A 19678-nucleotide genomic window follows, 5' to 3' on the forward strand; every position below is an offset into this window, starting at 1 on the left:
CAGAAAGTGCCTTTGTGCATTACCCCATTCAACACCTACAACTGGAAGAAGTCAGTGTTCTAGCTGCTATTTCTGTAGATTTTGTTTTGTCTGTCTTCGGAACTTCATGTACAAGGGATCAGAGATTAGCTCATCAATAGAGCCTTGCTTTGCATAGGTGAGACCCTGGATTTAATCCCCAAAATTGAATAATTGAAAATGAAAAAAGAGGGATCATACAGTATACTCTCTACCTAATCTAATTTTCTGTGTTTGTGTCTATGAGCTTATGTTGTAGCATCGTAGCACTGTGGTCCCGTTATTCATGATTTTGCTCGAATGGGCACCAGTAACGTCTCCATTGTGAGACTTGTTGTTAACTGTTTTTGGCATATCAAATATGCCACGAGTTGCTTGCCAGGCTCTGCCATGTGGGTGGGATACTCTTGCCGGGCTCTCCGAGAGGGACAGAGGCATCGAACTTAGGCTGGCCTCGTGCAAGGCAAATGCCCTACCTGCTGTGTATGTTGTACTGTGCAGAAAAATTTCCTTCTTTTTTTACTGCTAGGAACAATCCTATTTGTGAATATACCACCGTTTATGTACACTACGGTTATTTCTAACTAACAGCACAATGAATAGAGCTGCTTTGAATATTCTTTTTTGATTTTTTTAAAAATATGGAACGCTTCAGGAATTTGAATGCCATCCTTTTGCAGGGGCCATACTAGTCTTCTCTGTATTGCTCCAATTTTAGTCTATGTGCTGCCAAGTTGAGCACAACTGTTGTGAATATCCCTGTACATAGCTCTCAGTGGATAGATGTGCTTATTTTTCTCTTGAAAGTAAAATTTTCAGTCAACAACTAGATGGATAATTATCTTTACTTCTGTTTACCAAATAATTTTCCAAAGTATTGTTGCCGTTTTGCATTCCTATCAATAACATTTGAACCCCACATATTCAACATCCATGCCGATACTTGTTATTTTCAGTATTTTTCATTTTATCCATTCTGGCGGTTTCAAAAAAATATCACCATGGCTTGAATTAGCATTTCTCTGCTACTGAGAACCTTATATTTGCTGGCCATTTTGACAAGGAACAAGACTATACAGGAATATTATATTTTGTGGCATGCCCATTTAAGTCTTTTTTCCCTGTTTTTAATCATATTCCTTTGTTCTAGAGCCACATCTGGAAGTGCTCAGGGTATACTCCTGGCTCTATGCTAAGGATCAGCTCTGGCCGTGCTCAGAGGACAATATGCAGTGCTAGGAATTGAACTGGGTTGACCATGTGCAAGGCAAACACTTTCACCCCATACTATCTTTCTAGCCCTGACTATTGCTAATTTGTAGGAATTTTTAAAGTTCTGTGAACACTAAGCAAGGGAATGGACACTCCTAATTACAAACTTGAACTTGGTCAATATAATTGTGGTGATCAAGCAGTGAGCTGGGATAGGTGGTGGGAAGAGGGAACTAGAAGTGACATCAGGGCAGTGGTGGAGTGTCTTTGGCACTTTGGTGATGGTGGAGACACAGTAACTGTGTATATCAAAACTATATTGCCAAACTATTATAATCATGTTACCTCAATTGTAACAAAACTAAGTAATCAGAAAATTTAATATATAAATAAATAAATTTCATAATCACATCCTTTGTAATATTGCACTGAAAATATCTTCTCATAGTCTGTAGTTTAACTTTCCACTGTCAAAATGGTGTTCTTTGATGAAAGAAATCCATAATTTTAATAAAGTCCAATTTATCCACTTTTTATTTCATTGTTTGAGATTTTATATCCTGTTAGAGAAATATTTTCCTCTCCCAACTTTCTTGCTTTTCAAAAAAAAACAATTAAGGTATTTTCTTTAAGAGGAGTCTTTTTTTTTAACCTGTCCACTTTATAATTTAATGGATCTGACCTCTTCCTATTTGATAAATAGGAACCTTTTATAAAATTAACATGGAATGAACAAGGTTACAATAACAATGTCATCCATCAAACCAAATAAAACTTACTCAGAACAAGATTCTATCAACTTACCGAAAAGCAATGTATGTCACCATCACAACTCCCAGAAAAATGGAGGAAATTCCACATCCAGTGTATGTTATAAGTGTTAGTATCCGTTCATTCACTGTATCCACTGCAGACCTGGAAAAATCCTAAAGAATGTAATGTGTGGGATGTTATTAAGTCACCAGAACAAGTTGATGGCAAAAATCTTCCAGTGCTCACTTACAGGAAGTTCACGGGATCTATAGAATTTCCACCACAGCTCTTCTAAAACCAGAGCACATGGATGGATATATGGTTTAAAATTGTGATTTCTGTTGCTGTTGTTGAATAAGCTTAAGGAAATTCCCTGTGTACAAGCACGAAGAATCAACAATATGACTATAAGAACATTTCATCCTTTGTTTGATTGTCATTAACGTGTTCTACACTTAAAATATAAATGAACTTATAAGATGTAAATTTTGCATGCAAATTTAATCGTGATCTAAACTGAACATCCCAAACACTGTAGAAGAGAACAGAACCAAACAAAGTTTCTTTTCCTTTGTCCTTAACATGTTTCATAAACTTAAGAGACAAAGTATAGACTTTAGGATCACATAGTGTAGTAATTTCATATAGGGAGTATAAAAGACATGAAATCATATACAAAACCCTTGAGTAGATGTGTGTATTGTTCTGTGAAGAAAGACCCTAGATTTCTTCAGATGTTTCTAGAGACTGACAACTCAGAACTGGTAAAGTCCTGATCTATTCTGGTGGTTCACAACAGGAAGTGATTACTCCACCCCAGGGACATTTGGCAATATCAGGAGACATTTTTGATTGGCATGACATGTGAGAATCCTACTGGAATTGGGACTTAGAGATCAGGTATGGTGCTAAAATTCTACAAAACATTTCTCCACAATAGAATATAAATAGTGCCAAGGTTAAGAAACTTTAGTCTTACTGAAATCTTACACATTTCAAAAGAAAAATCTACATTGCATTGAAAACAAGGGAAATAGCACGACCGAGATCACATAGGTAGGCAGTGGCAGCTGCAGAATGGACCTTGGTCTTTTGACTCTTGCTTTAATATTCTAACCAATGTGGATGGAACTAAACAAAATTCTTTCAAATCACTTATGCTTCATTTGAGCACCTCTTATATTTTGAATAAATAGGTATAAAAATAAAAAGGAATGTAAAACATATTTTCAGTCCTTCAGGAGCTTAATGTTAGTTGGAAAATTAACCCATAACATATTTTTTAAAAAATAAATAGGAATATAAAACAGATTCTCAGTACTTTAGGAGCTTGCAGTTAGTAGGAAAAATTCAACCATGGCATATTGAAATGACAGTGTATGTTTTGCTACATATACCAGAAAGTAACTTAACAGAATTCTAAAATTCTTCAGGGGTTGGGATCCATAAGAAAAGAAAAAGAGCACACTTGAGAGCCTTTTTTTGAAGGAAAATATAGCAAGTTCTAATGTTAGGGAAGACCATAGGAATTGACAGAAACAGAAGAGTTTATGGTGAGTCTGAGGTGTGAAACCTATATATGCAAATTAAAAAAATACCTCATTAGATTAAATCCTGCAAGTATTTTAAAATACATATTTCCTACTCTGCAATCTGTTGTAACTATTAAAATTAAAATCCATTATGAATACATCCAGCAATTATATGTTCATCAATTTATCTAAAAAAATACTATCATTAGGAAAAAACAAACAAAATTCATGTTACAACATTGTTCGGAATGGAGAAAAACAGTACCAACTAAAATGTCTTCCTGTAGGGGATTAGTCAAATCGATTGCATTAAATTAAATCCATACAATAGAATGCTATAAATATACTTAAAAATTGAAGTCAATCGGTATGTCTTTTCTTGAAAGTTACCCAGTATACTTTGTTATGTAAAATAAATACAAGTGATAAAAACAGTATGAACAATTTTATTTCATTTTCTAAAACAAAGCCATATATCAATATACTTATAAAAAAGAAATAAAAAGATGTGTGTTAAAGATTGCTATCCTTTGGGAAGGTGATTATAGGAACTTTTCTGGAATGTTTGAATTTGGGTGATGAGAAATTCATTTTATAAGAAGAGAAATAAATATTTGTTTCAATTTTCTGTACTTTAGATAAGTAAAGGGAAGGTTTTTTCCACCTGCATGACACTTTCCATAACTTAATTCATATACATATATATTCCAGGTCTATAATAAATAAAAGTTATCAAAATTCTACCAAGAAGGATTAAGAGACACTTTACCATTAAGACTCCAAAATGTGTGAGGTGGTTACAATGACAGATTGTGTAATTTATGTTTGTTTCCTCTACTTTACAGCCTGATGAATTCCATCCACCTTGCCCATCTGCAGGAGACAGAAGGGAATTTCAAAGCAATTTTGTTTTTCTCAGAAATGTTTAACTTTCCATTATATGAAACTTCTGAACGTGTGTTATAATTAGCATTGTTTCTTAAGACAATAAGACAGAGGTATAATTAAACGCTGAAATTAAATTAAATCTAATAGGCTGAATTGACTTTTGGGGGACTTTGTAAATGTCATAAGTTCTTGACTCTCATTTTCCCTATTCTTGTTACATACCTCTACAGATTAGGCAGATGTTAATCATGAACAATAGCTCTGCAGCCATGTTAGAGTGACAGAATGGTAACTGTTTGGGAAGTAACTAACAAATAGGGAACAGAAATAACTTTTTAAAGAATATGGATCAATGGAATATAAAGCTATTCAGTAACTTTACTAACACTGGAAACAGCCAGTTCAACACAGAGTTCAAATAGTCTTAGGTATGTTGTGCAGAAGGTATCATGGTCTGGGCTCCTTTAAGACAGTTAAAACCTCTGGTCTACTTTACACATGCCTCATTTCTTACCCCTGAGCACATCTGTCTGTGGTTCTAGACAATCATACACTTCCTAACCCATAGATTCTCAGTAATAGACCAATCTTAAAGTAGAACTTTTAGGATAGCCTTTAGGATGGGGGCTAGATCTCAGGGAAGGCAGTTTAGTCAAGATGTATCCATCATGGATAACTACAGTTTCCAGAAGTTTTAGATTCTTTGTAAGAGGGGTGGGAGTAAGGGGGAACATGGAAGGAGCCCAGAAGCTGATATTAATGAATATATAGATAAAATTATTGTGTCTGTATGTGGTGTAAAGCTAAACATTTTTTTATTTTATTCTTTAATTAGTGAATCACCATGAGGGTACAGATACAGATTCACACATGTTAGAACTTGTCTTTTCCTCATACAATGTTCACAAACACATCCCTCCACCAGTGCCCGTTCTCCATCACCAATAAACCCAGTATCCCTCCCCCCCATCCCATTTTCCCCCCACCCCACGCTGCCTCTGTGGCAGGGTACTCCCTTTTGATCCCTCTCTCTCCAATTGGATGTTGTGGTTTGCAATAGGGGTATTGAGTGGCCATTGTGTTCAGTCTCTAGTCTACTTTCAGTAAAGCTAAACATTTTGCCCCAAGAATTTTATCCTGAAAGACCTGAAAAGGACCAGGAAAGGACTATATCTATTCTATATGTCTATATATCTAGTGCTTTATCCATTTTTTGAAAGAAGTAGTATTCCTACACTCTAGGGAGTTAAATAGAAAAATAATTTCCCCTTTGTTCCTAAATTCTAAGGATCCAGGAAAAGGAAAAGTATCTAGACAAGAGTTCTTATAGGCAAAATTACAGGTTGTATGGCCATCCACAGTGTTCCATTGAAAACTGATAAACTGATTCTGTGTGGGAATTCTGAGATTTGGTAATATCTCTGGAGATTCCAGTAGTGATGGAAACCTAGGAGGAACTCAGAAGTTCCCATCTCTAACCCCTTTTCTCTCTGTCCAAAAATCTATACCTCACCAACATAGAAATTAACTGATAAAACATTGGGGGGGTGTTGGGGCCACACACAGCGCTGCTCAGTGCTTACCCCTGGATCTGTGCTCAGGGAGCACTCTTTTTTTTGCTTTTTGGATTGCACCCAGTGATGTATAGAGGTTACTTCTCGCTCTGCACTCAGGAATCACTCCTGGCAGTGCTCGGGGACCATATGGGGTGCTGGGAACCGAATCTGGTTTGGCCGTGTGCAAGGCAAACAACGCCCTACCTGCTGTGCTATCACTTCAGGGAGCACACTTGATGTTGTTCAGGGAATGATAAATGGTGTCAGGGATTGACCCTGAGTTGGTCAGTAATGTGCTGGGCAAGCACCTTAACCCCTGTACTATTTGCTAGTCCCCAACACAGAAATCTCACCCTCTCAATGAAAAGTTAAAAAAAAAAGTTAAAAAGACTGGAGGCGTAAGAGTCTCAATGGGCTGATTGAGCTAGAAGTATGGAAGAGATAGGGGAAGGAGTGAAGGAGATAATAGACCACAAATCTCTATGGGCAAGCACAGATCAGAGGCTAGTTATTCAGCCCTCAACTTTCTTCCAAGAGCAGGTTCTGCACTAGATCTTTCTTTCTACTCTGCTTATTCGTAAGTTATGTGATTTTTCTACTCTCTGGAGGCTTTTATTAAAAGGAATTTTTTAACTTCCCATGACCTAATTAGATATAAATCCACATATAAATCTTAGTCAGGGATTTTTGGAGGATCTGATAAGATGGAAGCTTCAGTTCCACTCCCTTCCATTCAAACGTCATATAGGAAAATGGTGATGAGGAGCAATGTCTCACTGAGAGCCAAAGACAAAGCTGGCTGAGGAAAATGCTTACTGTTACTCCCAAAGTCCCAAAAGGCACATTGGACTTGATCATATTTCTAGAAAAAAGAAAAATCACAGATTAACACCATTCCTTATTATAGTTATCACATAATAACAGCTACACACAAATATTTTCTCCCAGAGAAGTAGAGACAATAAGAAATTGGTTGATGGCATGTTTGGAGAGTTGTGACACCAGTTCAAACTGATTTGGGAGAGTGTGGGCTACATCATCTTTACTGGAGGATACTCCTGGCTCTGAGTTTTGTGGTCATTCTAACAGTTCTATGGGGACTATAAGGTGCTGAGTAATAAACTAGAGTGCCTTAAGGCAAGGCAAGTACCTTGAACCCTGTACTATGTATCCAGTACCATACGCAGCATTTTTTGCTTGCTTTGTTGGGGGTTATACCTATAGGGCTCAGGGCTTACTCCTGGCTCTGTGTTCTGGCATCACTCTTTGCAGGGCTGAGGGGACCATATTGGTTGCCAGGGATTGGACCTAGGTCAGCTACATGTAGGTAAATGCTCTACTATATTTTTGGTCCCCTAAAATTTATTTTTAATTAAAAATACATGAATTTAAATATAAATCACTGTAAAGGAAGAACTATAAGATCACCTGTCCCACACAATTCCTTACCAACCTGTAACAGTGCTGGAAGCTCATTATCTGTTATACTTTTAAGTTAAAGCATTATTTCTAGAAGGCTCCAATTACACTCACCTCTGCTACTTGGAATGGGACAACCTTCATTAGGTTTTAGAATCAAAGCTGTAAACTAGGTATTTATTTTTAGCAAGAAAATCATGTAGGTTTGTTTGAAGCCTTTTGATTCTGAGGTGAAAATGGATATGTTACCGTGTTTCCTTCAATATGCTGCAAAGTTATAATCACTGGGTCAGCCAAGTTCTGAATGTACGTGTCTGAAACGCTGGCACTCACAACATACGTGGTTAATGCTTTGCTGACATTTTTGATCTGTAGGTGAAGTATATAAGAAAGAAGAATTCAGTTCCTAAATTTTGAATTTCCTACAGGTTACAAATCCTGGGACCCAGGGATAGTTCAGAAGCAGAGTACCCACCTGGCAGGCATGAGGCCACAAGGGTGATCCTCACCACCCCCACAGAGGAATGAGCATGGTACTGGGGGCAGTGCCATTTGGTGCCTTTTGGATTTGGGCAACACTTGGTGGTGCTCAGGGTTTACTCCTGGTTCTGTGCTCAGAGGTCACTCCTGGCGGTGCTCGGGAGACCATTTATGGGGCTGTATTGAACTGAAAATGGCAGTGTACAATCTTAACCTCTGTACAGTCTCTTCAGCCTGGCATTGTCACTGGGGATCCCTGGCACCAAAGAAAGTGTGTGATCTCTGGCACAGACCCCCACCCAGGTGAAGTTCCCAAAGTAAGCAACCCCTCAAGAGAACCACAACAAAGTGCATGGGCATCACAACCAAGAGTGCAAGCTCTCATGATCTCTCCATCTAAAGCAAATAAACATTTCAAGCCTGGTTGTCACAACAACATGCAAGAAGGAAGGAAGAAGGCAGGGTGGGGGGAAGAGTCAACCATCAGTTTTGAAGTGATGCATAGCTTAGTTTCAGAAGATGGGAAATAAAATGACATATGAAGGAGTTTTATGAGATCGGTTAGTTCATCTTGTTTCTTCACACAAGTTGTCAATTATACCACACTAGAGCAACCCATTAATAGACAGCCATCCCAAGGTCTGTTAAAATGAGCATTGGTGTGGGATTTTCGACTCTGCACTGCACTAGGAACAGAGGAAACTGGTTCCCTACTTTGGTTGCAATCCAGGCCCTGATTATTGCCCTGCTCTTCTGGTTGCAACCTCAAGTCTCTTCTGTTTGTTTTAGGAAGCCCCTCCTCAGAACCTAACTTCATCGTGAGTTCCTTTTCAGGTACTTCCGGTCTAGTCCATCGGAGAGCTCGGAAAGGAAATTGATGAATATCAAGCTGGGAACAAGTTGCTAAGGACAATCACACCTTCCCCAGAGGGGCCTGAGCTCTGAAAGCCGTGAACTCTGAGACCAGAGCCTCAGCATAGCTTGCCTGGGAGTCCAGAACAGGGTCTTGCCTATACTATATAACATAAAAGTCTTATTTTGTAGCCAGTTCATCAGTTACTTTATTAAATGCTTTTCCCCTATACTGATCTTCCATCCTCCCTAAAACAGTGTAGTCCTTTTTTCTCAGCACCATTAGGCTGTCTGCTGAGCATCTCTGGGAGTTGCTGAGTCCTAAGCCACCACTCTCACTCTCTCTTTCTCTCTCTCTCTCTCTCTCTCTCTCTCTCTCTCACACACACACACACACACTATCTGCAGAGAGCTGCTGAGTATAGCTCTATAATTTTGTAAACTGTTCCTTTAAAGTAAAAACATTAGCACACACCCCCATCTGCACTGGAGATGCTGAGTGTAGCTCTATAATTTTTTTAACTGTTGCTTTAAAGTAAACAAATTAGCACAAACACACACAACAGGCATACACACACTATCTGCACAGAGCTGCTGAGTAAAGCTCTATAATTTATTTTAACTGTTGCTTTAAAGTAAACAAATTAGAATGTAGCCATTCATATGTGGAGCTTGCTAATTAACAGGGCCAAACCGCCACCACAGTTCAAAGCTGCAAGCTAGCTCTGAAAGACTGCCTCTCTGGGAGCCACGGGAAGAGAGGCTGCAGACCCCAGGAGAAGGCAAGGGAAACTCATCCTCTGAGCACTTGCCAAGAAACACTAGAAGACTCAGTAACAGTATTTTAAACCACCATGTCTGAGAGGGAAAAAGAAACAGAAAACAGTGCCTGACAGAAGGGGCAGGCTGGGGGATGGGAGAGAAGTGGACACTGTTGGAAGGATTAGTATTGAAGCATTGCACGCTGAAAAATCATAAAACTCAAAATTTTGTCACTTTGTAACTCACAGTGATTTGCTAAAAATTAATTTTAAAAAATGTTTGTTTTAGAAAGACATACAAGAAGAGGTTAGCCAGGTGATGTTTCTAAAGGGTTCTGTTGGCTACTTATAAAAGATACCAGGCTGACTCAATGCATCTATTGCAAACCACAACACCCAAAAGGAGAGAAAGAACAAAAGGGAATGCCCTGCCACAGAGGTTGGGTGGGGTGGGGAGGATGGGGTGGGGGTGCTGGGAGAGATACTGGGATCATTGGTGGTAGAGAATGGACACTGGTGGATGGTGGGTACTCGATCACTGTATGACTGAAATGCAAACACGGAAGTTTGTAAGTCTGTAACTGTACCTCAGGGTCATTCACTATTAAATAAATAAATAGTCACTGTCACTGTCACTGCCATCTCATTGCTCATCGATTTGCTCAAGTGGGCACCAGTAACATCTCCATTGTGAGACATGTTACTGTTTTTGGCATATCAAATATGCCACGGCCAGCTTGCCAGGTTCTGCCATGCTGGCAAGATACTCTTGGTAGCTTGCCAGGCTCTCAAGAGGGGCAGACAAATCAAACCCGGGTCGGCCATGTGCAAGGCAAATGCCCTACCTGCTGTGCTATCGCTCCAGCCCAAATAAATAAATTTTAAAAATAAATAAAAGATACCAGGCCTCCACTCCCCAGAGCCACTGAGAACTGGGTAATTGTGAACGTATCATGGGGCTCCACTTAGAAAGCAGCCACTTCCTGTACCTGATCCTTTCTGTTCTTCTTCCCAGAAAGATAGATCAGGGCTACATTCCCAGAGGAATTCCTCTGGGTTAGCAAGCAGCAGAGGTGAACATGCAATGAGACACAGTACAAAAGACCCTGACTTACAGTTAAGAAACTCAGAGCTGGACCAAACCTTCTGGCTTCCCTGACAGTCCCTTTCCCTTTTTGGGCCATTAGGAAGGAAGGGGGCACAGATATCTAACATCCCTTACAACTTAAACTAAGAGATCGCTTTCTGTGGCAGAAGGACCAAAGGAGGAGAAACACAGGCAAGACTTAATGAACCTATTCTCTGGTTTTATTTCTGTTAGCTACAAAGTTGTGGCTGTACAGAGACAGAAATAAAATCAATTCTTACTCCAGCCTTTCTTCTCTATGTTCAGATTTTACCTATTTCACTTTCCAACCTTTACATAAGCTGTTCTGTCTGCCTGAAACACTTCTCCCTCCTTCTCCTCACCCTCTTTTCTCTAGTTCCTACACAATCTTGGATATTATCTGATACTAATACTCCCTAACCTTTTCTGAGCCCCCATATCAGGGTAGTGCCCTCCACTATGTTCCCAGGACCCTTGTGCATCATGGTACTTGCCTAGAACTTTGTCCATCTCCCCATGACCTACACTGCTGGTGACAGAGTGGAAGAGGAAGGATTAGTTTTCCATGAGTGCTAGACTGTCAACCATTTTCCAGGGGCTATGCTGCAATTATACTTCATATTTTGATCAACAGATATGACAGAAAGTAGTGTGAAAACAAGGCTATAGACTTGGGGGGCTAGGAGAAAAGGTTGTTTGTCTTGCAAGTATCTGTTCACTACCCAGTAACCATAGGTTCAGTTCTTGGTTCACCCCTTCAATGTTGTAAATCTTAGGTCTCTCTTCTCCTCTGTCAGACTTAATTTCCCTGAAGGAAAATGACATGTACTTTCTTGTTCACCTCTGTATCCCCAGCATCCAGCACCATACAAGACACACAGTAGGAACGTTTTAGACAGAATGAATAACTGCATGCATAAATGAATAAACATTGTCACTTCTAGAATGTCCCTTCCTTCGCTGGGTCTCAGTTTCCTTACTATTAAAATGATGGGATCGAATGTGTCATGGGGGCCCTTCCATCTCTGAAATTGAGGACAGGCTAGTTCTTCATCTGGCACTATGACGTCTGTAGGCTAATTTTGGCAAAGATCTTTAATCTCTTTCAGTGGAAGATGTTAGTGAATAAAAATTACTTATTATGTGTGAAATCTATGCAAAATAAGTTTATCTTTTATTTTATGAGACAATCAAAGCACTATGAAGAAAGGAGAGAGATTAAGACAAAAATAATGACATCTCTGATGTTACCGAGAAATTACGAGATGACTAAAAGGCTCAGAGTGCTGTGAATCACGTTGTCCATTTTTATTAAAAATTTTGTTCATTAACCAGCTTGTCCTGTGTCCAACCTAAAATTTGTCCAGTAAAAAGGGACAGAGTAAATGTATATCTATGGAAAACATCTCAGGAGCTACAAAAATAAAATACTTTTACATTATGACACATGTCAGGACCTACTTGGGAAAACCAGTGAATTTATGTGAATTTATAAGGATACTATTTATAAATAGAATTTATAAAGGAGTGGCTAGAGAATTGCAGAACACAAGTTCCTATCGATATAGCTGGAGATAATGCCATATACTTTAGTTGCTGTGTGATAAGTATATTACATATATATTTATATAATATTTGACCATTAGTAACACATTCCTTTGAATAGACTTTAGAAAATATAAATACACTTGAGCAAGTTAATATGAATGAGGGCAACTTAATGTGAATTTTGGAAAATGAAATTTATAAAGCAACAAAATGCAAAGTCACTTGGGCAAGTTAATGTGAATTTTAGAAATGAAAACACATTTGGGCAAGTTAATGACCTCTCAAATATTTAAACTGTGAAGTCAGAGAGACTTGACTTAAGTCTTAGCTCTGCCACTTTCTAAAATTAATCCGTTGAAAAACTCAGGTATGCGGGATTTGTGAATGAAATCGCCAGACTGTCACTGAGTCAGGGATGGGCTATTTCCCCCCACGGGCTACCTCCTCCCATCTCCCTAATTTCTGGAAGCCCTTGAAGTCATGCACACGCCTCACAACACCACCCAATTAAAATTTTAATTCCAACTGTATCACCTCATTAAAAATTTTTGGACTTTTTGGAGCAACAGTCAAAATGACTTGACTTCAGACTAGAGGGATAGCACAGGGGTGAAGGCTACATTTAATATTCGTTGAGCACCACCGGGAATCATCCCTGAACACAGAGCCAGTAGTAGCCCCTGAGCATCAACAGGTGTGGTCCAAACATGCCCCATCAAATAAACAGCACTGAACAAATCAGGTTTAGATTCATGCCTGCAATTATAAAATACCATAGCCTGGGTGACTTATAAAAATACAAATTTATTTTGCACAGTTCTGGAGTCTAGAAGTCCAAGAGCAAAGTGCCTGAATGGTGAAGGCCAACTTTTTGGGTCATATATGGCACATTTTTCACTGGGTTCCCACAGGATAAAATGGAGATTTCAACGAATGAATTCAGGGAACCGGGACACAGACCTTTGATGTCATCATACTCTGTGTTTGGTGTCCCCTAAGGAGATGTGGTAATTAACAATTAATAGTAACCATAATCCACAACTCCATACAAACTCTGGTTGCTCTCTTCCCCCAAAGCTGATGGAAGCATGGCACTAAAGAATGGTCTTTTTATTAAGCCAAGACTCCAAGCGAGGCAAGTAACTATAGCCACAAAATGAATGACTTGGCATTGATCTGGTGCCAGACAACATTCTGAATACATTGTATGCATTAACTCCTCTAATTCTTCAACATTACAGTTTGATGCAGGAGGAAATAAAAGTATATGGTGACTAAAGAACCTGCCCAACACAAACAGGTAGAGAGTGGCACAGTCAGTATTAAATTCAGCCAACCTGGACCCAAAATTTATGCTTTTCAATACTACCCAGTATTATCTCTGTGCTGTAAACATATATAAGAATTTTGGCTCTCGGAAAAGGTTCTATGGAGAGGGTGGGAAGGAGCAACAAAAACATGTAGGTCCTACCTTTTAAAATTGTGGGACAGAAGGCCATTTGACCCCAAGTTTAAATTTAAAAATATGTGTTAAAGAACTATTATTTACAGTTATTGATAATTGAATTTCAAAATATAATGTTTTAGCACCAATCTCACCATCTGTGTCAACATATCTCTACCAGAGTTCCCAAGTTCCCCCTGCCACGCCCACCCCACCAGCCTGGCACATTGACAGGCACATTTTAAAGTTTGGTGGTTGTAGTTTGGATCTTATGTTTTCAGTGTTGTTGAGGCTGTGGTTAGATATATATCTATTCCACCCCACCGCTGCCCCTGACACACACACACTACTGATGTACTCAAGGTCCCTGACCCCTGCTCTTCCATTACTTCCCTTCCTCATTTTCTTACTGCCTCTGCCCAGACTTCTTTCTTTCCCTGTCCTTCTCCTTCATATACACTGGGGTAAAGACTTATATTGGCATCCTCCTTTACCACTGACCCCAAACTCTTAAAAAATGTTTTTTAAATAAGTCTTTTAATAATTTATCAGTAGTCAATGTTTAATTTGAACATCTATTGTATATACCTGTATTGCTGTAATCACGTAACAATTCCTCAGGCAAAAAGGAATCTCATAAGGCCTGAGAGACGGGATGGGAGATGTGTGCTCAAAGTAGATAAAGGACCAAACATGATGGCCTCTCAGTATTTGTATTGCAAACCATAATGCCCAAAGTAGAGAGAGAGTGTAAGAGGGAAATTGTCTTCCATAGAGGCAAGGTAAGGGGGTGGAATGGGGGGGGGATACTGGGGATATTGGTGGTGGGAAATGTACACTGGTGGAAGGATGGGTGTTTGATCGTTCTATGACTGAAACTCAAACATGAAAGCTTTAAATTGTATCTCACAGTCACTCAATGCAAAATAAGGAAAAAATAAAATAAAGAGAATATTAAAGAGAAATTTTGCTGCACAAACACAAATAAGAAAAAATAGAGGCCTGAGAGACAGAAGGTAAGGCCTTATGAAGTCATATCAGCTGTGATCTTGTTTCAAACCCTTGGGAATCACATATGGCCCCTTGAGCATCATCAAGGTCATTCTTGAGCACAGAGCCAGGAGTAGCCCTGGTTCATTCCCAGGTGTGGCACAAACTCCCCAGTAAATAAATAAAAAAGAAAGGAGGTCAAAAGTCGTAAAAGTCTTTAAAAACACCACCAAGGGCAAGTGTCCTCCTGGACATTCTTAGTGTGCTGAAAAATAGAATGCCTCAAGACTCAGAACATTGGCTTTGAAGAGCCAGGGGAGATTTGAGAAAGTTGATATGCTGAAACGTCATTACCTCAGGAGAAGTAATTGTTCCTTGATTTTAAAATATCTATATCCCTTTGTTTGATCATCACATATTCCTTAATGTCCCTTCCAAAGTGAAGAAGCTTTGAAAATTAAAAGCTGTGGCACATAATTAAACACTGATATATATAGAGAGAGATAGAGGGCCAACATTTGTGCTGAAATATTGTAGGAGGAATCAGAGAGCATAGTCTAAAACAAACAGAACATCGTGAGAATATGAAGAGTTCATAATTACACAATGAGTCACAATGTGCTAGTCTATGACAGTCTCCAGAAGCAAAAACTTACCTGAAAGAGTGATGTCTGGCCAAAGAAATTGAACAAGATGGTCTGTAGACCGTTAGGAGGAATTCTCCCTCTCAGTGATTTAGGCAAATGTATGGAGGCCAATACCCGACCTGGAGGGACATTACCTAGGAGAATCTGACAAGAATAAACAGAAAATTTAAAGTGCGACCTTGTCCCATCAGACTGAAGTCTGCCACCACTTTCACCCAAATCCCAGCTATAGAGGCTAATTCCACAAGCTATGCTATACACAGTATAGTTTTCTAGTTTTGGGCCATACTTGGGAGTCCTTAGGGGTTGCTCCTGGATCTATGCTCATAAATCACTCCTGGAGGGATCAAGGGGATGTTGGAGATTGAATCCTATTGGCCATGTGCAAGATAAGTGCCTACCCACTGTACTATTTCTCTAGTCTAAATATTTTTTTGGGTGCAATGTGATCACTCATGTCCACCTCTAAAGTGTCAATATACTACTCCCACTACAGTCCTTTGTACTCTGTCAATCCAACCTAACCCTAACCCTTCCCTTTGGGAACCTCAGTTCTTTGGTCGGAGTCTCAGGGTTCGTTTTCATTGGATATTGTTCTCTTGCTTTGTTTCTTTGTTTGCTACAGAAGAATGAGATAATTGGTATTTATCTTTCTTCCTCTAATTTATTTCACTTAGGGTGACATCTTCCAGTTACATCCATGTTGTAGCCAAAGGCATGATCTCATCTTTCTTATAGTTGAGTGTATTCTATTGTGTATATATACCATAACTTTATCCACTCATCTGTCACTGGATACTTGCACTGTTTCTACAACTTGGCTATTATGCATAGGGTTGCAATGAACATAGATGGGTATATATATTTTTAATTAATATTTGTGTGCTTTTCAGATAGATGCTAGCTTAGAAGTAGAATTACTGGATTGTATTGTAATTAATTTTTAATTTTTGAGTTACTCTTCATATTGTTTTCCATAATGTATGCTATACTTTTAACATACATGCATTGCATGCATACACTACACAGAATGACCTGACCCTGGTGCACAAGGACATAGAGATACATGATCCTTTTCCTTGCTAAATCTGTTTCTGACAAGGGTAAGGATGAACGGTCCATGGTTGGAAGCCTGCCTCAAGGGCTGGGGGAGAGGGTAGTTGAGAAAGATAAGGGATCATTATGACAGTAATGGTTGGAAGGGATTACTATGGACTGGAGATGTGTGCGGAAAGTGGGCAAATGACCAAACATGATGGCCTCTCAGTATCTATATTTGAAATGATAATGCCCAAAAGGAGAGAGAGAGAGAGAGAAGAAAAGTACCTGCCATACAGGCAGGTGGAGGGGGGGGGTAACAGGAAGGATTCGGTGGATATTGGTTGTGCGGAAGGTACACTGTTGAAGAGTTAGGTGTTGGAACGTTGTATGACTGAAATTCAATCATGAAAGCTTTATAACTGTATCTCACTGTGACAAGGTCTTTTAAAAAAACACCCTGTTTCTGAGTTTCTCTCACTTCGATCTGTTTTCATCTGGGTATTCAGAGAGGCAGGAAGAGAAATAATAAAATACATAATTTGAAATGAATCTCGGAAATAAAGATGAGTCTTCAAAAGCAGGGTACTTACTTTCTTCTATATAATCATTGAGAGGTGAATAAAAATGAGGAAACCCAATATAATAACATTATGAACTTATCCCACAGTTTATTGAGCTTTGTTAATGGCGCCATAACGACAGTACAGCATTTAAGGTGCTTACCTTGCATGTAGTAGACCCTAGTTCTATATAGGGCACTACATATTGGTCTCCTGAGCACTGCAGAGGTCATGACTGAGCACTGTCAGGAAAAACCCTTGAGAACCCACATGGATATGGCCCCAAAACAAAAAAATAATTAAATGTTTTAGTTGTGATAACAATAATTTTTTAAGTAGAGCAAAAAAGTGAACCATTAAACCTTAAAAATTCTGCTAAAAGCTTACTATCAGAAAAAATTACTAATTTGATTGAAAATAGTATATGATGAATACTAGAACATTTTGGAATGTTTTGGGGCTATACTTGGAGGTGTGCAGGGGCTACTCCTGGCGCTGAACTCAGGGGTCACTCATGATAGTGCTATGAAACTTTATGTGGTGCCATAAATTGAATTGGCATTGGCTGCAATCAAATGCCTTACCCTAACTTTCCAGCCCTGCTAATAAAGCATTTCTGAGAATTAACAGAAGCTTATTAATTATTACCCTGGCATTATAGCTGGAAACAGACTCCCTCAGGAAAAGTGAGCTGTTTGGGTACCATTATGTGCATTTTTACTTTTATTTATTTTTTAATAATTTATTTATTTTTAATTAGTGAATCACCGTGAGGGTACAGTTACAGATTTATACATTTTTGTGCTCATGTTTTCCCCATACAAAATTCAAGAACCCATCCCTTCACCAGTGCCCATTCTCTACCACCAGTAAACCCAGCATCCCTCCCACCCTCTCCATTCCCGTCTCCCCACCCCCCCACACACTGCCACTGTGGCAGGGCATTCCCTTTTGTTCTATCTCTGTGATTAGGTGTTGTGGTTTGCAATAAAGGTGTTGCGTGGCCATTGCGTTCAGTCTCTAGTCTACATTCGGCAAACATCACCCTTCGCCCGCATGACCTACAACCACATTTTACTTGGTGTTCCCTTCTCTGAGTTTCCCAGAATGAGAGATCAGCCTCCAAGCCACGGAGTCAACCCCCTGGTATATATTTATCCTATTCTTGCGTGTTAGTCTCCTAGTCTATTATTCTATATTCCACAGATGAGTGCAATCTTTCTATGTCTGTCTCTCTCTTTCTGACTCATTTCACTTAGCATGATACTTTCCAGGCTGATCCACTTATATGCAAAATTCATGACCTCATTTTTTCTAACAGTGGCATAGTATTCCATTGTATAGATGTACCAAAGTTTCTTCAACCAGTCATCCGTTCTAGGGCACTCGGGTTTTTCCCAGATTCTGGCTATTGTAAACAGTGCTGCGACGAACATATAAGCGCAGATGTCATTTCGACTATACTTTTTTGCTCCTCTGGGATATATTCCCAGCAGTGGTATTGCTGGGTCAAATGGGAGCTCAACCTCTAAATTTTTGAGAATCGTCCATATTGTTTTCCAAAAGGGCTGAGCTAGTCGGCATTCCCACCAGTAGTGTAGAAGGGTCCCTTTCTCCCCACATCCTCTACAACAGTGGTTGCTTTTGTTCTTTTGGATGTGTGCTAGTCTCTGTGGTGTGAGGTGGTATCTCATGGTTGTTTTGATCTGCATCTCTCTGATGATTAGTGATGTAGAGCACTTTTTCATGTGCCTTTTGGCCATTCGTATCTCTTCCTTGGAAAAGTTTCCGTTCATTTCTTCGCCCCATTTTCTAATGGGGTTGGAAGTTTTCTTCTTGTAGAGTTCAACTAGTGCTTTATATACCATTGATATCAACCCCTTATCTGATGGGTATTGTGTAAAAATCCTTTCCCATTCTGTAGATAGTCTTTGTATTCTGGTCACTGTATCTTTTGCGGTGCAGAAGCTTTTTAGTTTAATGTAGTCCCATTTGTTGATCTCTGTTTTTACTAGATTGCTTAGTTCCATGTCATCTTTGAAGATACCTTTATCTTCAATATTGTGGAGGGTTTTGCCGACCTTGTCTTCAATGTACCTTATGGTTTGTGGTCTGATGTTGAGGTCTTTAATCCATTTTGATCTGACTTTTGTGCATGGTGTCAGGTCGAGTTCTAAGCCCATTTTTTTGCATGTGGTTGTCCAGTTGTGCCAGCACCATTTGTTAAAGAGGCTTTCCTTGCTCCACTTCACATCTCTTGCTCCCTTATCAAAGATTAGATGATCATACATTTGGGGTTGTGTGTAGGGATATTCCACCCTGTTCCATTGGTCTTCGGCTCTGCCTTTGTTCCAGTACCATGCTGTTTTAATTGTTACCGCTTTGTAGTAGAGTTTAAGGTTGGGGAGGGTGATGCCTCCCATCATCTTTTTCCCAAGAATTGTTTTAGCTATCCGTGGGCGTTTGTTGTTCCATATGAATTTCAGGATTGCTTGATCCGTTTCTTTGAAGAATGACATGGGTATCTTTATAGGGATCGTGTTAACTCTGTATAATGCTTTGGGGAGTATTGCCATTTTTACAATATTTATTCTCCCTATCCATGAGCAAGGGATATGTTTCCATTTCCTCATAGACCAATATCCTTAATGAACACCGATGTGAAGATACTCAACAAAATACTAGCAAATAGAATCCAACAACTCATCAAAAAGATCATACACCACGACCAAGTGGGATTCATCCCGGGGATGCAAGGATGGTTTAACATTCAGAAATCAATCAACATAATCCATCACATCAACAAAAGTAAAGATAAAAACCATATGATCATATCGATAGATGCAGAGAAAACATTTGACAAGATCCA

General features: G+C 39.2%; 1 protein-coding gene and 1 non-coding gene across 2 annotated transcripts in view; both read right to left on the bottom strand.

Moving 5' to 3' along the window:
• ADGRG4 (adhesion G protein-coupled receptor G4) overlaps nt 1-19678 on the bottom strand; it is a 152646-nt gene that overhangs the window by 30418 nt on the left and 102550 nt on the right. The window contains exons 13-17 of the mRNA XM_004606657.2: nt 15218-15352; nt 7628-7747; nt 6776-6821; nt 4285-4388; nt 2035-2156 (exon numbers count right to left, since the gene is read on the bottom strand). Of these exons, the coding sequence (XP_004606714.2) occupies nt 2035-2156; nt 4285-4388; nt 6776-6821; nt 7628-7747; nt 15218-15352 (527 nt within the window). The remainder of the gene's footprint in view (nt 1-2034; nt 2157-4284; nt 4389-6775; nt 6822-7627; nt 7748-15217; nt 15353-19678) is intronic.
• On the bottom strand, nt 654-760 carry LOC129400458 (U6 spliceosomal RNA). The gene has a single exon (XR_008627699.1). It is a non-coding gene; the product is annotated as a U6 spliceosomal RNA (small nuclear RNA).

The sequence above is a fragment of the Sorex araneus genome, chromosome X (assembly GCF_027595985.1).
Source record: "Sorex araneus isolate mSorAra2 chromosome X, mSorAra2.pri, whole genome shotgun sequence".
Classification (NCBI taxonomy): Eukaryota; Metazoa; Chordata; class Mammalia; order Eulipotyphla; family Soricidae; genus Sorex; species Sorex araneus.